General features: G+C 40.5%; 1 protein-coding gene across 5 annotated transcripts in view; it reads right to left on the bottom strand.

Annotated features, from left to right (window-relative positions):
- Nucleotides 1-23,675, bottom strand: part of HPS3 (HPS3 biogenesis of lysosomal organelles complex 2 subunit 1) — a 41,508-nt gene extending 17,833 nt beyond the window's left edge. For 4 of the 5 annotated variants that reach the window (XR_006654933.3, XR_006654935.3, XR_006654934.3 and 1 more), the window contains exons 1-8: nt 23,389-23,675; nt 15,609-16,100; nt 14,900-15,071; nt 14,714-14,799; nt 11,109-11,301; nt 5,272-5,353; nt 2,696-2,850; nt 728-836 (exon numbers count right to left, since the gene is read on the bottom strand). Coding sequence is in view for 2 of the 5 variants with exons in the window: in XM_024556303.4 (XP_024412071.3) it covers nt 728-836; nt 2,696-2,850; nt 5,272-5,353; nt 11,109-11,301; nt 14,714-14,799; nt 14,900-15,071; nt 15,609-16,100; nt 23,389-23,605 (1,506 nt within the window). In the remaining 3 variants the exon portion in view is untranslated. The remainder of the gene's footprint in view (nt 1-727; nt 837-2,695; nt 2,851-5,271; nt 5,354-11,108; nt 11,302-14,713; nt 14,800-14,899; nt 15,072-15,608; nt 16,101-23,388) is intronic. The other variant, XM_045192027.3, reaches the window with a different exon arrangement.
- Between the last annotated feature and the right edge of the window lie 1,212 nt (nt 23,676-24,887).

Genomic DNA, 24,887 nt, shown 5'->3' with positions numbered 1-24,887 from the left:
TTATGAATTTTGTTTTCATTTGTGTTTATTATCTGGGAAGATGATGTAGAATAAAGCAAACAGAAATGAAGGAGGAGACCTGGCTGGTGTAGCTTAGTGGATTGAGTGCAGGCTGTGAACCAAAGGTTGCTGGTTCAATTCCCAGTCAGGGCACATGCCTGGGCTGTGGGCCAGGTCCCCACTAGGGGACGTGTACACCATTCTTATTCTTACAACTTTTCTGTAAGTTTCAAAGTATGTTTCAAAATAGAGTTTAAAAAAATTGCCAGGAATGAGTTGGCAGCTGTCATTTTTAGAAAAGGAGTAAGAACTCGCACTCTGGGACCCTACTCACGGGACAATGCTACAGGTGCTTCAGTGCCCAGGGACAACCTGCTGATGTTTCAAAGAACAGCGAGACAGTGATAAATGATCTAAGATTCCTTCCAACTCCATTTCAAGGTTGTCTTTGCTAGGGTTCAAGGTAAAGGTCAAAGGCTATTTATATTCAGGCTGGTTAACCAATCCTCACAGGAAGAAGGTATGAACATGGGAATCTTATTTTAGTGAAGGGAACTTCTACTGGCTCCTTAAATGTCAGGAGCTGGGAAAACAAGGTGGAAAAAGACACACTCTCCACTGTCTGGTGGGTGTGGTGTTCCGAATGTAAGATAATTGGAATCCATTTTGGGTCACCAATTCCACGCTTTATTTCTATGAATAAGAATTAGGAGTCTGAAAGGAGTACCATTTCTCTGTATAGTTGCACTGGTGAGACCGTATTCACAATATACAAATTCCACCCAGCCTCAGCTACAGGAGGTGTTTTCAGCTTAACACCGGGACCTTTTCTAGAACTAAAAGCAAAACAAAAGACAAGAACGGTAAGACAAAACATGTTATTAATAAATGGCACTTTTAAATAGTAAATATTTGATACCTAAAGTAATAAAACTATGAAATCATTTTCATTTAGTATTTTCTTCAGTATTAACGGGGCAGTTGATTTTTATAGAGTATTATTTGTTCACAATGCTACAAAGGCCTACAACATTTAATATTCTACAACTCGTGAATTGATAAGCCAATCACTTAAAATTCATTCCAAAAGTATTCTTAAATAGGCAATAAGCTCAAAGAAGAGGCAAGAGCCCTCAAAGGGAGAGAGACCAGGCTGTGAGAGCCGCCACGCCCAGGATCTGTCTGCACGTGGCCTTCACGAGTCCAGCATGCCCTGCATCACAGATCGAAGCAGAAGCTCCAGCAGAGAAACACTCTAAACACTCACGCTGCTGAGAAAATGCAGAAAACACATGGAACTGCTAGTTTGCTTAAAGCACTATCCTGTCTCTTGCTTTCACTGTGTGATGCATTTTCTGTGATATACAAACTGTTAAAACATAGACCTTTGACCAAATGAATTTTCAAATAAATTAGAATTTTTAAAAATCACTTAAAATATATAATACATTACAAATGTCCAATGTGCAAGATTCCAAGTTGTTTTTCCTCTCCCTAGAAGCCTTTAAACCAGTCAGACCACTCTGAATTCTAAATGATCACTTAACCAAGTCAACCTGTTTATTCCTTTTGGTGCAACAAGCACAGGCACAGGCAATTGAAAAAAGCAAAAACTTATGTTAAAAACAAGAACCAATGTTTGACTTGAAATACATTATGTGTTTCTTCCCCCAAAATGGATTTCTTACCTGATTAAGTTTTCCATATAGAAATGTTCAAGTTAGATTGCATTTCCTACCTAAGTTCACAGTATAGAAAATGTCAAATGGAATACCACTTGGCCATGAAAAAGAAGAAAATTTTACCCTTTGCAACAGCATAGATGGACTTGGAGAACATTACACTAAGTTAAATAAGCCAGCAAATACCATATGATTTTGTTCATATGTGGAATCTAGTGAACAAACTGAACTAATAAGCAAAATAGAGAAAGACTCATGGATGGAGAGCAGCCTGACAGCTCTGGGTGGGGGGAGGGGGGAGGGGTGAAGCAAACAGAAAAATGGACTCATGGATATGGACAACAGTGTGGTGATTGAGGGCAGGAACGGGGTATAAAATGGGAAAAAAAAAAACAAATAAAAAGAGAGATAATAAAACCAAGAGAGACACAGAGACAGAGACAGAGAATGCATTCCCACAAAAAAAAAGAAAAAAGAAAACATCACACAGAAGAAGCACAACTAGTCTGCAATTGAGTGTTCTAAACGACATGGAAACAGAAAACCAAAGCATCATCCAGAGCTTGGTGTTATCAAATTGCAATTCTATCTTAAGGTAGATCAGTACATATCTATATATCATGACTGTGATTTAAGGTAAGAAACACACTGTTAATTTCTTCTAAATTGAAATACCAGAAAATAACCTTGAAGTTTGAGTTAGCATTACAGGCCCTGTCGTTCCCACTAATTACACAGAAAAGCATGTCCTTTAACTTCTTCTCTAAAATACTAGATTTTTATTGAACTATTTCATAATTCATTTTCTTCTAAAAGTTGCAATGTCAACTATAAAGGATATTGTAGAGATCATTAAAACCTTATTTCCTTATTCTGAAAAAAGAACACCATAGAATAGTCACCTGATTGCTCAAAGTTTTGATTTTAAAAAACATAAAAATGCACACAAAACACACCAATGACAATTCAGGCCAGAGCTCTGGCAGGAATATCTGGGGGAGAGGGATGCTTACAGAAGCCTCTTGGGGGACTCTCTCCTCTCTGGAATGGCCTCAGGGTCTGCCTTGGTCAAGAGTACAACGTGGTTTTTAAAGTGACAGATGGCTTTCAAGCCTATGAAAAGCTGAATTCTTAAAGCACAGACATCCATACTGACAGGCGGGCAAGCCTAGTAAAGGAAAAAATCACAAATTTAACCAAGAAATAAAGGTATAAGAACTTTAATCTTCAAAAATCCATCTGTTTATTTGATAAAGTTTCTCATGCTCCACCCCCACCCTCAAAAACCCCCTCAAATGCCTATTTTTATCAGCGTGAGGTTTCTCTACCTAAACTTACGTAACTATCTATTTCCTATGTGCCTGCCAAAGAGCTACTCTTTCTGAATGAATTCAGAAAGTGGGTGCACCTGAGGCCCCTCATAGCTGTGGGAAGTCCCTGTGGACTGGGGAGTGCAGCCAGGGGCTGGTAAGTTACCCCTCCAGGGCAATCCCACTCACAGTGTGCTGGCTTGGGGGTATGCCCAAATGGATCTTCTAGGCAAAACGAGATACTACAAAAGGACATTCCACTGCAGGGTACATAAAATGGTTTCTTAGTAGATGGGCGTGTAGGAGAGAAATGCTTGCATGTTCAAATGGTCCCTGACTCTTGGGTTCTTAGGTGTGAATATTGCCCAGAGTGGAGTGTGCTGGGTAGACTGTAGAAAACGCTGGACCAGAGCCCAGGCTCCTGTGACTGTGAGGGAGTATTAACTCAACTAGAATGGATAAAAAAGAGAACAGAAGAACTCTTTCTGGGAGCTCACAAATGATGCTGTCAGGCCCATGCCTTCTCCTCCATGAACACTGTTTTGATTCAGAGGTCATCTTCCTTGTCCCTTTGCACGACACCTCCATCTATTTTTTCCTCCCCAAGAATAGTTAGGTGGCCCTGGCTAGTGCTGAGAATCTAGAATCTCAGGGGAAAGGCAGAAAAAGATAAGTGTATTTTGGGCCAAACTCTGAGGCTATGAAATCCTTCTCAGACACTATAGCTCCCAAAACCCAAGTCAGCAAGGGGGCTAAACGACTGTGTGCTCATTCTGGTGGCGTTGGGGTTGGTGGAGTCGCAGGAGGGGCAGCCATGAGGTATGATCATCAGCGTCCTTCCCTCTGTGCCACACTCTAGGGTACGGTCTCAAAGGCAGCATCTCCCACCAGCTCCCCCCTCCCCTCTTTTCTCCCTTCCTCTCTTTCTGGTTTCTTCACACTGGTTTTATGAGACTCTGAGAAGACCTGAAATTATCATTTATTTTCAAATGTAGATTGATCCTACCTCAATCTTCCCCTCACTCTACCATCACTACCTATGTAAGCCTATGTCCTACTGAGCTTTTTTTTTTAAGGCATGATGTGCGGAGAAGGAAGGGACAAAGAATCTGTCAGCTTCCAATTTTTGCTAGGGAAATAACCTTTTTTTTTTAAATAATCTCTTGAAAAGACTATGTGTGCGTCTTAATCACAGACAGAAAGACAAGGGAAAGCTGTGATTCTGGTTTCCCAGGAGGCTGAAGCTAGGCCGGAATCCTGGTCAGTAACAAGAAAGCTCCAGGCAGGCCATAACAAAAAAGGAATTTCTGGGAACTCCGATCACATAAGCCACTATCACATAATTTGGGCAACCGTGATAATGGCTGAGTACCAGAGACACAGCAAGCACGTCACAGTGCTCACTTATTGACATAACCATCACTATCGAACACTTATTTTTCCAGGAAAAGGTGTTCCAGATGCCTTTTTTATGATAGGCATAAACTAACTTTTGAAATACTGGCCATAATAAGTTTGGGGTTTCCTGTAGTCTGTATCTTCACAACAAACAACCATTTAAGTGGCTTATATGTCAGAAGTGAAATACCATATGATGAATATCATACAAATGATCAGTATATTTTGAGAATAAAAACTCAAGGTCAGAAAAATATAGAATTTCATCATGAACTGTCTATGTTTATCTCGTGGCCAACAGCCTTTCAGAGACTAAGCATACTGAAAATGAGGTTATTGATCTAACACATCCCTTAACTCTTAGATTTCGTCTACAGAAATACAAAAGGGTTTTGAAGGCTTATAAAATAACAGAAGAATTATAAGCATATCTAATAACAATATAAAGAAATTTTAATGCACTTTATTCAATTTTGTGTTCTTTTTTCAATTTTGTGTTCTTGTATATACTAACTTCTGACCTTCTTTTTTAATAACTATATATTAATTGCCCCCAACATATCCATTAATAAAATTATAGTATACTGTAGTTGTAAAGTACGCTCTGAAGTTACACTTCAGGGTATACATATTCTTTACCAAACTTTTAAAACTATGCCTTATACCTAAATTGTGAAATGTTTCCAAAATAATCTTAAATATTGTCATCTAAACCATGAATCAGAAAATGTTTACTATTTTACATTCAAAAGTTCAATTCAATAAAAAAGATCTTTTGACCTTTACTGTTCACCTCACTTAGACCCAAGAGCAAGTCTGCAAGCAGTCACATGTTCCTTTTTGATCTTAAGGTTTCACTGTCATCATAAGCCAGTTCTAACCTTCAGGGTGGAGTCCACGTACGGGTCCTCCTCACGAGCTGCTGCCGCACTGCACCGCACTGTGAAACACTGCAGGTTGTTACTAAGGAAGAGGAGAGAGGCCACTGAGCAAAGCCGAGGCCAAAACCCAACATGTCCGTAGCTGGTTCACAGGGAAACAGAGCAACAGTGAAGGTGGGAGAAAACTCAAGTATTTGTCAGGTGCTGACGAGGTAGACAGCTTCTTATCAAGGAGAGTATCTCAGGACCCCTACAGAGTATTTTTTAAAACATAACTGGTCCCAAACTTACCCCCATTGAACCATGTCTAGGGGCTGAATCTAGAAATGTGTGCTTCTACAAAGGTCTATGTGTAGCTCTACTGTACACTCCAAAACCAAGGATCTGGGTCAGTACCCTTGTTTGACAGACCGGTGATGCCCCCAGAGTCAGTCCAAGGTAAAGACAGTTCACTACCAAAGCCAGCTTTAGAACCCAAATTCTTGACTATTATCTCTACCCCAGTTATCCCAGGATGAAAGTGAGCTTGGATCATACTGGCCACCATACTTAGATGATGCAAACACAAATCCAACGGTAGAACAGAAAACCGGAGACTGTCTGATGGCATCTTCAGAGTTAGCTACTCTAGCAGCTTATTTGAGATTAGAGCATGGAATGTTCACGATTGGCCCAACTCCTCTCTGGACAATACAGCCAAATTAGGTCCCAGGTCTCCTCACTCCTCACACTCCTCTCTTTCCACAACCTCAGGCGGCTTCCTTGGGAGCAGTGAAACAACCTAGGGACCCAACAGTAAGTGCCAATAGATGCCTGCTGACTGGTGGGTAAGTCAACACTGAAACATTGACATTAAGAACTGCAACAGAACTCATTTTGTAGTGAATTCACAGGAATGATTTTTATAAACAAAAAGTGGGAGAAGTAAAAATGAATTCTGTTAAAACAAAAAAGCGAAAGACTAAAGCAAATCTAACAATAATCTTAAAATAGAAGAAATACTTTTTTTTTTTAAGAAGGAACTTTTTAAAAAAGATTTTATTTATTTATTTTTAGAGAGAGGGGAAGGGAAGGAGAGATATGGAAGGAGAAAGAAAGGGAAAGAAACATCAATGTGTGGTTGCCAATTGTGTGCCCCTTGCTGGGGACCTGGCCCACAACCCAGGCATGTGCCCTGGCTAGGAATCGAACCGTGACCCTTTGGTTCGCAGGCCTACGCTCAATCCACTGAGCTACACCATCCAGGCCAGAAGAAATACTCTTTAACAAGAAAGGTATTCTGACATTTGCCCGGCTGGGAGACTGCACAATGTAGCTGAGAGGCATCAGTCAGGGCTCTCTTTTCATCTGTTAGCTGGGGCTTCCACTTCAGCCTCAGCCCACTGTCACCTCTGTCCATTTCCACAAAGCTCTAGGACATGACCTTTGAAGTCATGACAACAGCACCACCACTTAGAAATAGGGAATAGAGACCATCCTCAAGAATTAAAATGCTTGGAAGGGACTTGGAGATAAAGAAGAGCAAAACCTGTGGTGGGGGCCAGAATGACAGGTCCAAGTAGCTGTGACTATAAGGCCAAATGAAAGTAGCCAATGACTGCTAGGGTCTAGAAATGCAAAGGCTGGCCCCTCTGACCTACCTTCACTTCCAGTATGCAGTTGTTGGCTATTGTTGGAATACAAAGGAGCAAAATGACAGAATAAAGTAAACTGAAACATGCTGGCCTGGAAAGATGTCCAGAATATGCTGCGAGGTGAAGCAGCAAGTTGATGAGCAGTGGATTTACGATCCACTTCTGTAAAAAAACAAATCATCGTAGTACATGTATTGTTTTTCAAAAAACTTCGGATGAATATACACCAATTGTTGACATGGTTGACTCTGAGGAGTAGGATTGAGGCTAAGGGGCTTTCCTATTTATGTATTTCTATAAGGGTGACATTTTACATAATTTTATATTGTTTCTAGATCCTTAAAAAAATTTGTATTGTTTTTTGGGGGGGTATATAAACATACAGGTCTGCAAGAACACATGATTTATACTTAAGGGAGAGGGAGACCTAAGTTTAGAGGGTCCACTCAGTAAATTCTCAGTGTCCTATACATCTGTGCAACAATACGGAGAAAAAATGGATAGTCTTTGACATCAATATTTGGGGACAGAAATTAATATTTTCTTCTTTCTCCCTCTTATTTTTTCCTTAGTATCTGAGATGCTATAGTTCCCTAGGTTTTTCTGCATCTTTGAAGATCCTTCTCTTCCTCCTCTCACTTCCTAAATATGACCTTAACCAGAGTTTTAGTTCAACTACTTTTCCCTGCTACACACTCTTGGAATCATGCTCACTACTTTAACAATCAGCTCTTTTTTAATCATAATAAAACATCTAAGTTTTCCTCTCTTCCCTAATTTTTAGTTCTATGTGTCCAAAAGCCTCTTAACATTTCCTCTTAATAATCCCTAAGAACCTCAAACACAAATGTGTTAAACAAAATTTCTCCTTTGCCCCACACCAGCCTCCATTCTTTCATAAATGCAGGCTCAAAATTCATGGGGTTTTTCATGCCTCCTCTCCTTTCCTTCCAGTGATCCTCCCCCCTTAGTTGACGTCCATGGGTCGTACATACAAGTTCTTTGGCTTCTCCATTTCCTATACTGTTCTTAACCTCCTCCTGTCTATTTTGTACCCACCAACTGTGCTTCTCAATCCCTGTGAGCTTTCTCCCATTCTCCCCCTTCCTCCTCCCAGCTGATAACCCTTCAAACAACCTCCATATCTATGATTCTGCTCCTGTTCTGTTTGCTTTGTTTTTGTTTTTTAGATTCAGTTGTTGACAGTTGAGTTTGTTTTAATTTTAATGGTCATAGTTTTTATCTTCTTCTTCTTAAATAAGACCCTTAAAAATTTCATATAATAAGGGCTTGGTGATGATGAACTCCTTTAGCTTTACCTTGTCTGGGAGGCCCTCTACCTGCCCTTCCATTCTAAATGATAGCTCTGCTGGATAGAGTAATCGTGGTTGTAGGTCCTACCTAGCTTTACATCACTTTGAATACTTTTTGCCAGTCCCTTCTTGCCACAAAGTTTCTTTTAAGAAATCAGCTGATAGTCTTAAGGGAACTCTTGTTGGTAACTCTCTGCCTTTTTCTTACTGTTTTTAAGATTCTCTCTTTATCTTTAACCTTTGGCATTTTAATTATGATGTGTCTTGATGTGGTCCTCCTGGGTCCAACTTGTTTGGGGCTCTCTGTGCTGCCAGGACTTCTATGTCTATTTCCTTCGCCAATTTGAGGAAGTTTTCTTTCATTAGTTTTTCAAATAAGTTTTCAATTTCTTGTTCTTCTCCTTCTGACATTCCTATGGTTCACATGTTGGCCTTTTTGGAGATGTCTGAGAATCTTCTTAAACTCTCCTCATTTTTTTTGAATTCTTGTTTCTTCATTTTGTTCTGGTTGAATGTTTATTTTTCCCTTATGTTTCAAATTGTTGATTTGAATCCTGGCTTCCTTCCCTTCACTGTTGGTTTCCTGTGGATTTTTCTTTAGTTCACTTAGTGTAGCCTTCATTTCTTCCCTTATGCTTTTGCTGTATTCAGTGAGGTCTCTGAGAATTCTGATCACCAGTGTTTTGAACTCTACATCTGACAGGTTGGCTATGTCCACATTGCTTAGTTCTTTTCCTGGGGTTCTGTTCTGTTTCTTCATTTGGGCCCTATTTCTTTGTCTCCTCAATTTGGCAGCCTCCCTGTGTGAGTGTACTAGATAGAGTCACTCTGACTCCATCTTAGCGCACCTGTTAAGTTGTACAAGGCAGAGCCTTGGGTATTTGCCAGAGCAGGCAGGCTGCTTCACCGTTTTGTGGCTCCATGTGTGGGGGAGGGTTGAAGAGGAGATAATGCCACAGCTGGCTGACTTCTGGGGGCTTGCCTGGCACTCACTCCATTTCCAGTCACTTCACCCATTTCCCATATGTGATTGGCGCCCCTCCAGCTGCTGCCCTCATTGTGGTTCCCAAAGTAGGTGGGTGTGCCTTACATTCTGGCCTATCCTGAGAAACCAGCAGTTTCTTCCACTGCCCCAACCCCCATTGGTTCTTACAGCCAGAAGTAATGAGGCTTTATTTTTCCTGGTGCTGGAACCCTGGGCTACATGGTCTGGCATGGGGCTGGGATTGCTCACTCACCAGGTGTCCCCTGATTTTTATTCACTGCACATAAATGTGGGACCACTGTTCCAATGGCCACTGCCACTGCCACCCTCCACCCATCACCGCAACACTGTGTCCTCTCCGCCCCCAATCCCCATCTCTGGTCCTCCTTCCCATCTGGATGAATATAGCTTCTTTAAATCCTTGGTTGTTGGACCATACAGCTTGATTTTCTGGCAGTTCTGGTTATTTTTTGTTTTGAAATTAGTTGTGATCCTTCTTATGGTTATGCAAGGAGGCAAAGCATGTCTACCTACACCTCTATCTTGACCACAAGTATCCCTATCATATCACTTTCTTTGGTCAAAACCTGAGCTAGATAGCAGCTTCTCCATAGCTAAGGAACATTATTACTTTGGAAACACTTTGGAAAGTGAGAAGACTAACTACCTCCACGATGTTCACTTAAGAAACACACAATAGCATTTCTCTTTACACCAGGGAGCAGGTGGGGAGCACCCACCCGAGGAGTGGGCATGAAATCCACAGGTGGGTCCTGTATTATTTGAAATATACTCTAGCGCTTGCTGGAGATTCGGATAATACCACAGTTTTTAAAAAAATCACTGTCCTTTTAAAAAATAATTAACATTACAATTAATCATTGGTTGCTCCTGCAAAACTGTATGACATAGCCTTTGTTTACAGTCTTGCCTCCATAATGCCCTTACTTTTCCAATCTCCTTCTGTCAAATTCTAACTAGCTTTCAGGAATCACTTCAACCATGAAAAACTTTGCCACATGACTCAGCCAGAAGTAATTTCTCTCCTCTCAGTGCCTACACCACTTTCATGAAGTCTTAAGACACTGTTCACAAATCTCCTAGTGTTTGTGCCCTGCCTATGTGTCTCTGGCCCCCTCTTATGTTGTTGCTTTAGCAGCCGATGGTGTACCTTATTCATGGTGGCTTGGCCAGAGGACCCAATGCAAATATCTAACACATAATCTAAGCTCAAAAAAACAGGAAATAGAAGCCAAAGCATCACTTTGAGATAAGCATACTGCTGAGATAAAAGGAAATGAGGTCAAAGTCCTGCTCAGGACCCCACTATACATGCCAGCATACCAGGGTAAGGCAACTCAGAAGACATCTGCCACCAATTAGCAACATGACCTTGACCAATCTCAACCTCTGGACTATTTCCCCATCTGTACCAATCAGAAGGTAAAATCAGATGGTCTTTCTGGCCCCTTTACAGTTTTAAACCATTGTGAAATAATTAACTCATACAGGAAGGATATAATAGCAGCAAAAAAAATAGGAAAAGAAATCTAGAGATGCCCTCACTGGCACCACTGACTCTTCACTAGAATTCCCTATGATATCTTTCCCTTATGAAGAAAATCTTCATGAAAATTCCCTATGAAAATCTTCCCTCTTGAAGAACCGCATTCTTCATTACAAAGATTCCCCATCCAGTCTAAGAGAACAAAACAAAGGCAAACCAGAATCTAAATCATTGACATTAAAAAGGCAGGAATGGGCCACCAAAAGACAGATGTATTCATTAATTTATACTGCTATATACTGGTTCACACAATTCTCACTTAAAGGATTTGGAAAGCACCTCGAGAATTTACAGAAAAGTGAGTGACTCAAAGTCCAGCAAGTGACACTGTAACATACCTTGTGATGACATGCAAAAACTGGGGTGTGAGCACTGCCTGCTGAGACTTCTCAGGATACTGGTAAACTGACATTAATTCAACCGACTTGACCACCAGGTAGAGATAGCCCACATGAGGTAATGAGAAAAAACAAAAGAGACTCAGCAACTCTTTTTCCTGAGACAAACTTATTCTCTCAGAAGAAGGAGAACCTGTATGAAAAAGAAAAAAAAAACCCACAAAACTAGTAAATAAAGGGAAGCAATATCTTGACTTTTCTAGGCAAAAAAAGTCTACCAATAGATAACCAAAGAGTTGCCTAGGAGCAGTTGCTCTTTACAGAAGAATGCCAGTAAGAAATTAAAAGAGAGCGATATAATTAGAATGTCACCATGTTATAATCCCTAATAAATGAACAGCTCTAGGTAATAATCATTAATGGCTATTAACATTACAAAAAAAAGTCAACCTGATACTATATACCTTTCAACAGAACTTAATACTACTTGTGTTACCTAATAATAACAACCTGATCGAGACTAAGTCTAGACTAGCACCATCAACAGAATGTAATGTCAGTCACATATGTAATTTAAAGTTTTCTAGTAATCACATTTACAGAACTAAAAACAGGCAAAACTGTAATACATTGCATTAACCAACATAACCAAAATATTACAAATTCAACAAGCAATCAACAAAAAATTGAGATATTTTACATATATATATTTTGGTACTAAGTCTTCAAGATTTCTGTGAATTTTATACTTACGGTGTATTTCAATGTAGACTAGTCACATGTCAAGTGCTCAAAAGCAGCATGTGACTAATGGCTGCGAACCTGAAAAGTGTAGCTGTAGACAGAACTGCCAAACCACAGGGAGATACAGAGGATATGGGAATATGTTAAAGGACACTGTGGGGAGTAAATTATCAAAAGTCAGATTGTGGGAAATTCTACAGCTGTTAGTCCAATTTCTTGCTAAATAAATTGCAAAGAGAAAAGAAAGAGGGAAGGAGAGCCTGAGTATTAAAAGAGACTTTAAAGACACAGCAACAAATCGCAATGTATGAACCTTACTTGGAACTGATCTAAACAAATGAATTAAAAAAATTTTTTTTAAAGGTTTTATTTATTTATTTTTAGAGAGAGGAGAAGGGAGGGAGAAAGACAGGAAGAGAAATATCTATGTTAAGAAAGAAACATCAGTCAGCTGCCTCCTCCATGTGCCCCAACCAGGGACCCAACCAACAACCCAAGCACGTGCCCTGACCAGGAAATGAACCAACCTTTCACTTTGCAGGATGATGCCCAACCAACTGAACTACACCAGTCAGGGCAGAAAAAATTTTTAGATAATCAGGGAAATCTGAACACTGACTAGATATATGATGATATCGATGAATTTTTAAAAAAACACGAGTGGTGTTTTGAGTTCGTTTAAACAAAACGATCCATGGTATAAACTCTGGAATTTGCATCAGAATAATCTGGCATGGGGCAGAGAGTGGTCATGAAGCTGTGTGATGGGGACACAGGATGTGGTTCATTGTACTATTTTCTCTATACCTATGTGCTTGAAATTCTTAATAATCAGAAGTTTTTAAAAAATGTATAGCTCTGATTGATGCTCTTCATGGACGCCCATTAATAACAGAAGAGAGTCCAATTCTCCACTCTCCATAATTGGCCCAGGGCAACCTGTACAGTTTTCCCTTCCTCTTCTTTCCTACACACATCTGTGCTCCGATCAGAAGTGCTCGCTAATCTCCAACCATATCATGCTTTTATACCTTGCACATGTTGGTTCCCCTTAGGTAATAATCTCACTAAAATCTCCATCTTCTGAAAGCTCTACTCATCCCCTAGGGCCCAGCTCAAACATGCACTACCGTTCCATTTGCCTATTAAGGACACAATCATTGGATACCTACTAAGTGCCACTCTTCTTGGTTCTGGGGCTACAACAGTGCACAAGACAAGGTAACTGCATTCATTCTAATAATGGGGACTGGAATGGAGAATAAACAAACTGTGTAGTATGCGGAGAGGGAATATTTTAAATTGAAATGTCACAGAATCCTCTGTGGTGAGGTAGTATCTAAGCTGTGAGTTGTCGACTGACTCAAAGACACCAGTCACACAAGATCTGAGGGAAATACATTCTCAGCACTTGAAGAGTAACAGATCTTATACAAGAATGCACTTGACCACAGCCAGGTAGCTCAATTAGTTAGATCAAGACCATAACCAATATACCAAGGTTATAGGTTCGATCCCCAGTCAGGGCACATATAAGAATCAACAAACGAATGCGTAATTAAGAGGAACAACAAATCCGTGTTTCTCTCTCTCCCTTTCTCTCTCTCTCTCAAATCAATAAATAAAAAACTTGTTTTAAAGAGTGCACTTGGCATATCTAAGGAAGGGAGAAAGGCCATAGGGATCAAGAACACCAAGCAGGGTGAGTGGAACAAGATAAGCTCAGAATTGGAATCATGTAGGGCTTGGAAATAATTTGGGATTTTTATCCCAAGTGCTACGGCAAGCTACTGGATAAAGAGTTGATTGTCTAACATGACTACGGCCCCTGTCTGGTCCCCAACATTTTCTCACAACCCCCATTTTCTCCCTTGCTCAACCCTCCTGGGCTTTCTTCTCTCAGTTTCTCAAACAAGATTCACCCTCCGCCACACACCTTTGCTGCTGCTTCTGCCCCAAACCCATCCCCGAACCAGCGCCATTTCACTCTTCAGATCCTCTTTCTCAAGGAGCCTTACCTGACCACCAGGTCAGGATCTTTTGTTATAGGCTCAGCGTGCAACTATATCCTCCTTTTTGTGATTATTCAGTTACTAATCACCTATCTTCCCCATGAGACTGTAAGTTCCATGAGTGCAAGTACTTGGCCTACTTTTGCTTTTGGTTCCCTAGTATTCAGCATCATACCCAACAGAGTAAGTATTCAACAAATGTTTGCAAAAACAAAAATGAAGGTTATAAAGGCATTTAATCAAAATAATATTTGTATCTTTCTCTAGGTAACATTTAAGATGTTAAACAGGCCAGGACTAAGTACAGTACCCAATGCTGATTCTTAATTTTGGCTGCCCATTAGATTCCAGGGGAGCTTTTCAAATACTGATGCCTGGGCTCCATAACTGACCAATCAAGTCAGAATCTCTAGCATGTAGAGCCTGGGCATCACTATTTTTAAAAGCATTGAAGTAAATTCAATATGCAGCAAGGCTGAAAAACACTGCTCTAAATAAATTTCCCGTCAGCCTACCATTTCCCACCTTGCTCACAAGGCCATTTTAAGAAGTTTGCCAAATGCCCAGCTAGAACCCACATAAACCTCAGCTATAACAGGGCTCTAATTTCCCTTTTTGGGTCAAGTGATCATTTTTCAAAAAGAGAAATGGCTTTTGTCTGTCACATCCTCTTCATGGCTTCTCCTGGCAGACACAACTTCCCTTTCTACTGCTCACAGGGATTTGCTAAGGAACTTGTTCAAAGCTACAGGGAGACTCAGTAGAAGAGCCTAGCCTATTACCCATGGCAGTCTAGCCTCCCAGCTGGAGCCTTTTCACCTCACTGTACTGTATCACCGCTGTACTTACCTGTTTGGTAAATAGGCAATAGCTGAAGTGAATGCAACTTAATGTCATCAGACAAGGCATAGGACGAAATGTCAGGAGCAAAACGTCTGTGCATTTAAAAAGACAGAGAGAGAGAGATCTAATTTCCATGTACTTGAAGCAGGTAAAAATATATTAAATGCTGGTGAATGGAAAGCTTTCTAATACCTATAGAGCAGATACTGAACATGGAAATATTTCAGTTTTTCATCATCTAATCCCGTTGACTCCAGTGTAACAGATACTCCAGACTGTTCACTTTTTTCACCAAGAAGTTCCATGGGCTTTTGGCAGATAACAAAATCATCTGACTCAAGCTGCAAAGTTTCATTACTGATGCCTTAAAAAATAATAGTTAAGAAAAGAGTTTAATAACTCCAGATACTACTTGAATGAAAATTAGATTTCACATCCCCCACCAATTAAATAGATGTAGAGTAATTTTACTTATTTATACACACACACACACACACACACACAACTCATGTATTAGCAAGACACTGTGGTTTTGAAGTCTTAGTACTTGCTCATTTATTCCTCACAACAACTGATCAAGCACAGGAGGGTTCATTATCAGCCCCATTTTTTATATGAGGAAGTTGAAATTCAAAGATGGTATCATGAACACAAGGTCATTCAACAAATAAATATGAAGACTGGGGCAAGAAACTCCTCATTGCGCAGTTGTTCTATTATTTCTATTGACAAATATTACTGAAATGCATTTGCAGACTACAGAATAAGACATAGGCAGCCAGATCACAAACCCAAATCCCAAGTTTTTGGAATAACTACATCTACATATAATGCAACTTGGCAATATACATACGAAAGTGCTTCAGAGATTGTTTTACAAGAAAGCAAAGTCATCACTTACCTTCTGCCTGTTTGACTGGATTGTTGGTATTATGTGGATGGTAGTGAACACTCTCTCCATTTCTAGGGTTTGACTCCAGTTTTAGGATTAAGACTTCTAAGTCTGACATGACAGCCACATATCCAACACAGAAAGAAATTTCAACAGGAGTGATATTATGTATGTGTATAATTAAAGAACGTTCAAAATCCAATACTGAGAATTCTTCATTAATCACCTGATACTTTAAACTAAATAAGACTAACTTATTTGTGCAGCCAACAAGAAGGTCTCCTCTCACAGGACAACAGGAAATGCACAAGGGGGCCTCGGAAAGCGGCATTTCAACAATAGACATCTGGTCCCTGAAGGTTTCTCGGAAGGGTGGCTCCACATTATGTCCAACCATTCGGATACACACTCGAGTGTTTTCAGTCCTTTTACTTCTCCAGTTCACATAAGCACGTAGAAATGTAGCTTTGTTTTTCTCTTCAATTGCTACCAAATAGTCTCCTGAGGAGGAAATAAGATTATACTTAGAATTTGTAATTAGAAACAAGCACTTACACCTTGCATCATGAAAAGGAGCTATTAATGAATTCTAATATGAATGGTTCACTAGAACAGAACCCAAAGTAATAGAACCTAAGGTATGTTTTTAACTGACATTAGACACTTAGGTTCTTGAAATACAATCTCTCTCCATTTTAATGTCTTATGATACTCAATTATTCATGTAGTTTACAAAGAAAAGTTACATTTTATTCCTTATATTACCTCCAAGTGTTTACTGTAGCTCTGAAGCTACAACTCCAACAAAACTCTACTGATATAAAGAGCTTGGTAGTGTTAGTATGATGTTACTGTAAAATTAGCTATAAACTAAAGGACTCTGCAGTTAGCAGAACTGATAGTACAACCCCACCCCTACCCACAAAAGTCATATCTTCATGTCAACTCCTAGAAATAAGATAAAGTTGTACATATTAAATAAAAGGTAAATCTAAGCTAATTTCCCCTTAATTGTTGATTTTATTACATTTTTTAAATTACAAAGTAAATTTGTAATTCCTATTTGTTGTGAGAAATCGAAGCTGTAAAGAGACATAAAATAAAAAGTGTAATGTTTTTCCCCCTGCAGCCCAGTTGTGAGAAGCCGATGTTAACACACACAGCCTGGCACGTGCCTTTCTGCATCATAGCTCACAGAGTGGTGTTTGCCTCATTTTTTTAATATCCAAAATGGAATCACACTAAACATACTTAATACCTTGCAACTTTAAAAAATTACCAACAAAACTTTCTCTCCAGGTCCCTATGTGGAAATCTAACATTCTTTCCAATTTTTGCATAATACCCTACATATACACATGCCATAACTTATTCAACAATTCCCCTATTAATATACATTCAAATATTCGCAGTTTTTGTTACCACTATACTTTACTTCATACTGCAGTAATAGGCCTATACGTATGTATTTATTTACTAGGGTTTTGTTTCGATGATGTAGGTTCCCAAAAGAAAGAATGTTGGGCCAACGGGTAAGTGCACTTTAAATTTTAATAAATATTGCCAGATTGTTATCACCATTACATAATAGAAAATCATATTGCCAACAGCACTGTTTGACATGCCTCTTTCTCCACATCCTCACTAGCACTGACTCGACGTAATGAGGACTCTCATGGTTATTATAATTTGTACTTTCCAGACCTCTCGTAAAGCTGGCCATCTTTTCCCTTGTTTATCAGCCATGTATAATTTGTCTTCTGCAAGTTACCCACTTTTTTATTGGGTTGTTTGATTTTTCTTATTAAGGAATAGCAGCTCTCTAGATAAAAGTGACAATCGTTTCTTGGCCACAAACAGCACATCATTGTTGAGAGTCTATTGTTTGATTCTTCTATCTACTTATGACATCTTTTACCATATAACTTTTACGTAGTCATATATATATCTTTTCCTTCTTGACTTCTGAGTTTCCTAACTTGCTTAGTCAGTCTCCTACGTCTTCCATATTATACAAACATGCTCTTTCGTATTTTATTTTATTAATTTTTTGGTTAAATTTTTAATCTTTATAACTTTGTGGGTGGGGAGGATAAGTCTGGGTTCTTCAAAATGCAGCTAGCATTAGGTAACGAAGCCCTTTTCCAATGAACTAATATTGAAAGGCTGCTGTTGGCTTACTGACTTCCTGTATGCTCATGCAGAAGCAAGCAGCTGCAGACCCTTTCTGCAGGCTCATGAGGCTGGCCAAGCTCCCTCCTCCTCCAAAATGAGCTATTGGTCAAGAAAGGCAAGCCTTCTCCCGATGCCGGTTCCAATGGCCACAGAGAGGGGGGCTGCACCTACCTGTTCTCTAACTGGAGATCTTGGTAGGGTGCCTAAATATCTTCTGCAGGTTCAGTACGTTTGCTCACTCTACTCCAGAGTAGCAGTTTGGATAGAGTTAAGGTTAAAAGATGCCTGAGGTGATTGCTTATATAAAAACATAAAAATAGGTTTATCTATTTTTAATAGAAAAGTCTTTGTATGTCTTGCTGCCATAAAATGCCTTTCGAAACCTCTTCCTCTTAGTAATATTTTCCATAGGGTATTTGTAGGGCTAATGACTTGCAGCATATCTGTCCTGAGGGCCCCGGTGTGAGGGAGGCTCCTGATTTTACTCAGAATCAGTCATCTGAAGATTCCAGAAGTGTACCCCAGGTCAAGCTCCAAATGTTGGGCTTCAGGATATTAATTAGCCTTATGAGAAGTAGCCTTGATGCAAGAATGGCTGTACAGAGTTACTTCAGATCTAAATCTGAAAAACAGTATTTGTAAGTTGTGATGAGGTTGGCTCAAGTTTTGACTATTAAAAAAAGAAAATTCTCTTTATATAACTAAATTCTTAAGGTTGTATTGACAGTATTGAATTACCAACAACCTGTTTATTTGAGTGGTTTGAACACGTTGCAGTTCAAGTTCACACAGGCCTCATTAGGTCTTAGTAATAGAAGTAGGTGTCTACCCACTGTTTAATTCCATCTGCAGATGAGGGCCCAAGGGGCAGTCATACCTGTGAGGCTTACCTATTGTGCTGTAACACAGGTCTCATAAGGAGACCTAGGCCACATTTTGTTTATCTGTCCAAGGACACAGGTTGTTTCCATGACCTGGCTATTATAAACAATGCTATAATAAACATGAAGGTAAGATATGCATATGCCACATTTTTGTGTCTTTTTACCCACTGATGGACATTTGGGTTTGCTTCCATCTCTTAGCTCTTGTGAAAACTGCTTCTATGAACATTGATGTACAAGTATCTGCAAAAGTCCCTGATTTCAATTATTTTGTGTCTATACCCAAAAGTGAAATTGCTGGATCACATGATTATCATGTTTAATTTTTTGAGGAACCACCATGCTATTTTCCACAGTGGCTCTCTACCATTTTACATTCCCACCAGGAATGCACAAGGGTTCCAAAATCTCCACATCCTCACCAACAGTTACTTTCTACTTTTTTAAATAGCCATCCTAATGGTTGTGAAGTGGTACCTCACTGTGGTTTTGACTTTCGTTTCTGTAATGATTAGTGATGTTGATCATGTTTTCATGTGCTTGTTAACCATGTGGAGGAATGCCTATCAAGTCCTTTGCCCATTTTTGAATTGGCTTGCTTTTTGTTGTTCAGTTGTAGCAGTTATTACATATTCTGGATATTAATGTCTTATCAGATGCATGCCGTGCAAATATTTCCTCCCATTCTAGGGACTGTTTTTTCAGTTCTTTGATAGTGTCCTCTGATGCACAACAGTTCTTACTTTTCATAAAGTCCAATTTGCCTATTTTTTCTTTTGTTGCCTGGTATTATATTCAAGTTAGTAAATGAACTTTAAAACTAAGAGTATTTTTTGCCCTGTCTGGTGTGGCTCAGTAGGTTGAGTGCCGGCCGGCAAACTGAAAGGTCGCTGGTTCGATTCCCTCTCAGGGCACATGCCTGGCTTGCTGGCCAGGTCCCCAGTTGGGGGCATGTCGGAGGCAACCGACTGATGTTTCTCTCCCTCTCTTTCTGCTACTCTTCTGCTCTCTCCAAAAATTAATGAAATCTTTTTAAAAGTTTTTAAAAAACTAAGAGTGTATTTTGTTATAATAAAAGTGTTTTATTCATACATCTAAAAATACATGCCTATTTCATTAACAGTCTATGTATCAACTGTATATATATAATCTGCTAACTGTAAATAGTGCACCTGCTGTCTTATATGTTTTCGAATTAATAACTTGCTTTACATATGATGACCTGGAACTTGCTGAGTGTGTCTACCTCATACGCCCTGGGATCAGAGCGTTAAGAGTTCTCTCAGAGTTCTCTCAGTTAATCCCCGCGACAGATCGTTAGATACCTCCTCCTTTTATAGCTCAGGAATCTGAAGCTCAGACAAACTAAGTATTGCCTAAGGCAACACAGCCAACAAGGAGAGCTGGAACTTAAACTTGAATTTGGTTAGCTCAAAAGCCAATGTTCATTCCTCAATAATGCTGTCTGTCAAAATGTTAAAAGGGAGTTATAAGTCTAGAAGTTTCTGTGGAGATTATAGCCCTTTATAAGAGAAAGGAACTAAATTTTTTAAAGTATTATGCACCCAGAGCTTTATTTTACTTGTAAATTAAAAAATCATTCTCAAATCTACTTCTAAGCCGAGAGGCATTGATTTTCAAAAATAAGTAAACTTTTCCCTTTTTATAACATCATAAACCTGGTTAACACCAATACCAGATTTAGGAAAACATTGCACTCCAATGACAAAATTGACATCAGAAGAAAGAATATATGATGCATGAAAATGTGTTCTATGACTTAAATTGAGGGAGGGTAGGACATGGAGGGAGGTAACAGACTAGAGCTGGTTTAATGCACTTGTGCTAAGGGACAGGTGATGAGAGCCATGTGGTCATCCTACCTGTCCCCCCACTTCCAAACACCCTATAAACAAGCGCCCAGCTTCCCATACATCACTACACCCTAGCCACCAGGCCTTTTACCCTCCAGAGCAATGAGTTCTCATATCTCCTCTTCCTCCCTTCACACACAAAGCCTAAATTAAGTTTTTATTACTGATGATGATGTTAGGGTACACTGGTCCTTCAAAATTTCCACCTACTCTCTTCCCAAAGCCCCCAATTTCATGAAGGGACAATAGCACCCTATGAGAGATAAAAACTAAAAATGTTTACTGCTTGGGTAAGAGGGCTGCAAAGTATTTACAGTAAATACAGGTGTAGCAAGAGTAGGTTTACAGTTATCAGAACTGAAACACAGTTTATTCTTGTAATACTATTATTGTATTATTTTCCACATGAACTGTAAACCTACTTTTGCCCTACCTTGTATAAATGGCTGTTATAAGATCTGTTCTTTTTTAAAAATATATTTATTTATTTATTTCAAAAATAGAGAGAAATGACGATCTGTTGCTCCACTTATTTACCCATTCAATGGTTGATTCTTTTATGTGCCCTGACCAGGGATCGAATACACAAACTTGACACATCAGGACGTTGTTCTAACCAACTGAGCTACCAGGCCAGGGTGATCTGTTGTTTTTCATGGGGGAGATTTGCTACAGAGGAAGACACTACATGTCTAGAGCATAAATCCTCACATGCAAGTTACTGTAAGTGGGAGGAAAGCACACCAAAAAGAAAAAGCTGAGACATGGAAGACATGTAGATAGTGCACAGCTAGGAGTTAACTACGTGTCGACTAACAGAAGCTGTACCCACAGGTTGAAGCTCAGGCCAAGGACTGAGAGTTACCCTGAAGCTATATGACCCATGCTAATGCATTCCACATGACTCCTGTATTTTAAGAGCGCAACTTGATTATAAAAACATCTTTCTTTTTCAAGGCCTCATTAGTGAGGTCACCAATCTGCTCCCTGCCTACAGCAGCCAGTATGGCTCTAGGTCAGTGGTTCTCAATACCTGCTAAAAATTAGACTCTCCCCAATGCTAGGCCACACCCCAGGAAACTGACACTGGTTCTCTAGGCTGTTGTCGAGGCATCAATATTTTTTAAAAGTCCCCCAGCTAATTCGTATGCACCAGCAGTGTTATCCAAGGATCCCCAGAATCACCGCTACTGACAGACAAGAAAGATTAAAGTTTACATAACGCCTGCCACTTTCAATTCTGGAATAAACGTCCGTTTGGAAGAATGGGGCGAATAATGTAAACAGTGTACTTCTGTCTCCATCTCTTCCTCATACTCACACTAAAGTTGAAACTGGTGAGTTTGCCACTTGGTAAAGCTCTTAAAGGTGAGAATTCCTGTGCCAACAAGGGAGGTGAGATGGGGAAAACTACCAATAATGTGAAATGACTTTTAAAAATTTCCTAAGAAATATCAAAATCAGAATCTTCTGCTTAAAGAGAACTTACAGGTCTAATAAATGGTTTTTAAACTAGTCCATGGACCAGTGCAGGCCCCTGGGGATGTCTTCACTAGTCGGAAAAAAAACGTAATAAAGACAGGGGAACTCAAGAGTTTACATTTTTTAGCTTCAGTAATAATTAATAGGCTTAATGATTAATGCATGTAGAAAGTTATCCTTCCAGGAACTGAAATGAATGCGGGGATCTACCCTGACTCCAAGAAGTCTGAAAGCAATTCAACCTTTGTGCTCCCAGGAGGAGATCGAGATGGATTCAATCCTTTTAAGTCTCTAGTTTTGGTTCGGATCGGGACAGGCAGCACAAACGCCAACTTTTGTGGTTTCAATGAATGTAGTAAGTTGGTCATAAAACAAAGACATACAACATTTGGGACTAAGTGTTTTTCTTTTTATAAATAATGGTAACAGTAAATAGAAGGGTTATTCATTTTTTAAAAAATATATCTTTGACAAAATAAAGCTACAATGTATAGCAGCCCCACAGTGTTTTCTAATCCACAGAATCTCAATGTCCGGAAATTACTGATCTAGTGATTCAACTTATTTTTCTTTTTTAATAGAAACTGAGAACCAGAAGTTTCTATGAACTCACACCAAAACAGCCACACAGAGCAAAGGGACTAGAGGAAGATGGTCAATCCTCCAGATTCATGCTCTTCTCTTCATTAAGTGCTTCAGCCTCAGGGAACCCTCGGGTGGTTCCGCTGTAAACACTTCAATTTACACCTTTACGCCACTCTTAAAAAGGAGGGATTATACTCGAAATAATCCTAAAGTGACTCCTTTTAAAATCTGAACAAGTGCCTATAATTAAATGTTAGATGCACACACCCACACAGTGCCTTCTTGGTACACTTCACTTTTCTGGTGGAAAAATAATAGTGGCTGCTGCTACAGTGGGGAGAAGGCGAGCGTCGGAGGTGGAGGTGGAGAGTGTTCTAAGAGCAGAGTTCCACGTTAAGGAGTCGGCCTAATTGTTGAAGCTGGGAGTACCTGGGGTTCAAGATACTATTCTCCTTATCTATATACGTGTTTGAAATTTTCTAAACTAAAACGTTTTTGTTTGGTTTGTTGTATTTTTTTTAAGTGTCTGGGTTGAGGGAAACCAGCCACCCTTTCTGGCTAGAACAGGACGCGAGCAGTTTACAGCATCCCCACCCCTTAGAAGCAGGCGCTCACCAGTGGTTGCTATGACAACCGTGCAGCTCAGCGCATTTTGAGTAATCAACTCCATCAAGCGAGACCATCCGGCTAGTTTCCGGAACCCGAAGACCCTTTCCCTCCCAGAGCTGCGGTCGAGGACGCTCGGTCCTCTAGGAAGGAAGCCCCAAGCAGGGGCCTGTGGTTACTCACCAGCCGCGCTGTAGGCCAGGTGCAGCACCCGGCCCAGCGTGGAGAAGGCGCACCTTGGCTGGCACAGCTCCTGGCCGGCCACCGTGAATGCCTCCACCTTGCAGCCTGCCGCCACGAACAGCGCATCAGGGCCCCCGCCGCAGAACCGCTCGGGCTCCAGCTTGCAGGGCACCACCTGCTGAGACCCGAATGGGTGCAAGTTGTATAACTGCACCATCCCGGCCACCGGCTGCTGGGCAGGCCGGGCCCCCGGGCACCCCGCGCCCGGCTGCGGAGGCTGGACCGCTTCCGCAAACTAGTGCGCACAGCCGAGTCACGTGAGCTCCAACCGGGCCAGCCGGCACCTCCTCTTCTTAAAGAGACAGCAGCAGTGCGAGGCTGGTGGTGGGAGAGCTGTCACACCCGCCCCCCGGGCGCCGCGCAGCCCCGCCCCAGCCCGCAGCTGTCTGGCCCAGGGTCCCAGCGCCTTGCACCCAGCAGCCCAGTCCTGACCCCCTCGGCGCGCTCAGCGGTTGGCTGGCGGAGGCACTGCCGTGTCCTTCCCTTAGTCTTTTGACCAGGAGAAAAGTTACCGCCTTGGTCCAGGACAGATGTTTAGGCCCTGGAATATGTTTTAACGTTTAACCATCTGCTCTCCTGTACCATTTCGCACTAACTTCAGGGGCGTCGCTCATGTTTTCCCAATAGCTATGAGCCTCTGGAGGATGGGACTGAAAAAATTGACTGCAAAAAGCTCGACTCAGTACTAAACGCACGGAAGATTTGCTCAGAAATACTTTAAATGCTAGAATGGTATAGTTGGAAAGAGCGATGCCTAGAACGCGCGTGCCAAAAATTTTGCTTGAATGAAAGAATCCGTGAACATCATCTAGTGAACTCCAGGTTTTTGACAAAAGATTAGTGTGAGCCCCCAGAGAAGTCCTAAAACTATCCTGTAATCCGTACCTTGTATCTATTCGTCACATCTTAAATTTGGGAGTTCGTGGTTGCAATCCAAATCATTCATTCATTCATTCATTCATTTATACAGATTTAAATGAAACAGGTATTTTTGGCTGCTACTCTTTCCAGTTCATCCAGAAAGTATGTATGTAAGTATAGATTGAGGGATGTTGCTTTTTGCAGACGGATGCAACTGAAAAAAAGCAACATTTCCTTCAGTCAGTTTCTAGTTCAGCCACCCTCATGAGCACTTTCTTCCAAGAATTTACAAAGTAGGTGCAATTGCATCGAAGTTAAACTCTGCCTCTATTTCCTATACCCTTCAGATGAGCAAAGTACCCCTTCTTTTCTTCTCCCAGGCAATAGGGTCTCAGGGAGACAACAGGTTCATGGAAGTCAGTGACGCGGAGATGTGGACAATCGGGTTGCTCTAGCCAGCCAGCAGAGGGCTGAAAACTCTTTAGAAGACTGCTACAGGAAACCACCAGCCTAACAGCCCATCACTCACTTGTTTTAGGTACCATATTGATGAACACCCCTTTTCCTCCACAAATATC

This window comes from Desmodus rotundus, chromosome 2 (genome assembly GCF_022682495.2).
Source record: "Desmodus rotundus isolate HL8 chromosome 2, HLdesRot8A.1, whole genome shotgun sequence".
Lineage (NCBI taxonomy): Eukaryota > Metazoa > Chordata > Mammalia > Chiroptera > Phyllostomidae > Desmodus > Desmodus rotundus.
This window is presented reverse-complemented; position numbering and strand designations above follow the sequence as displayed.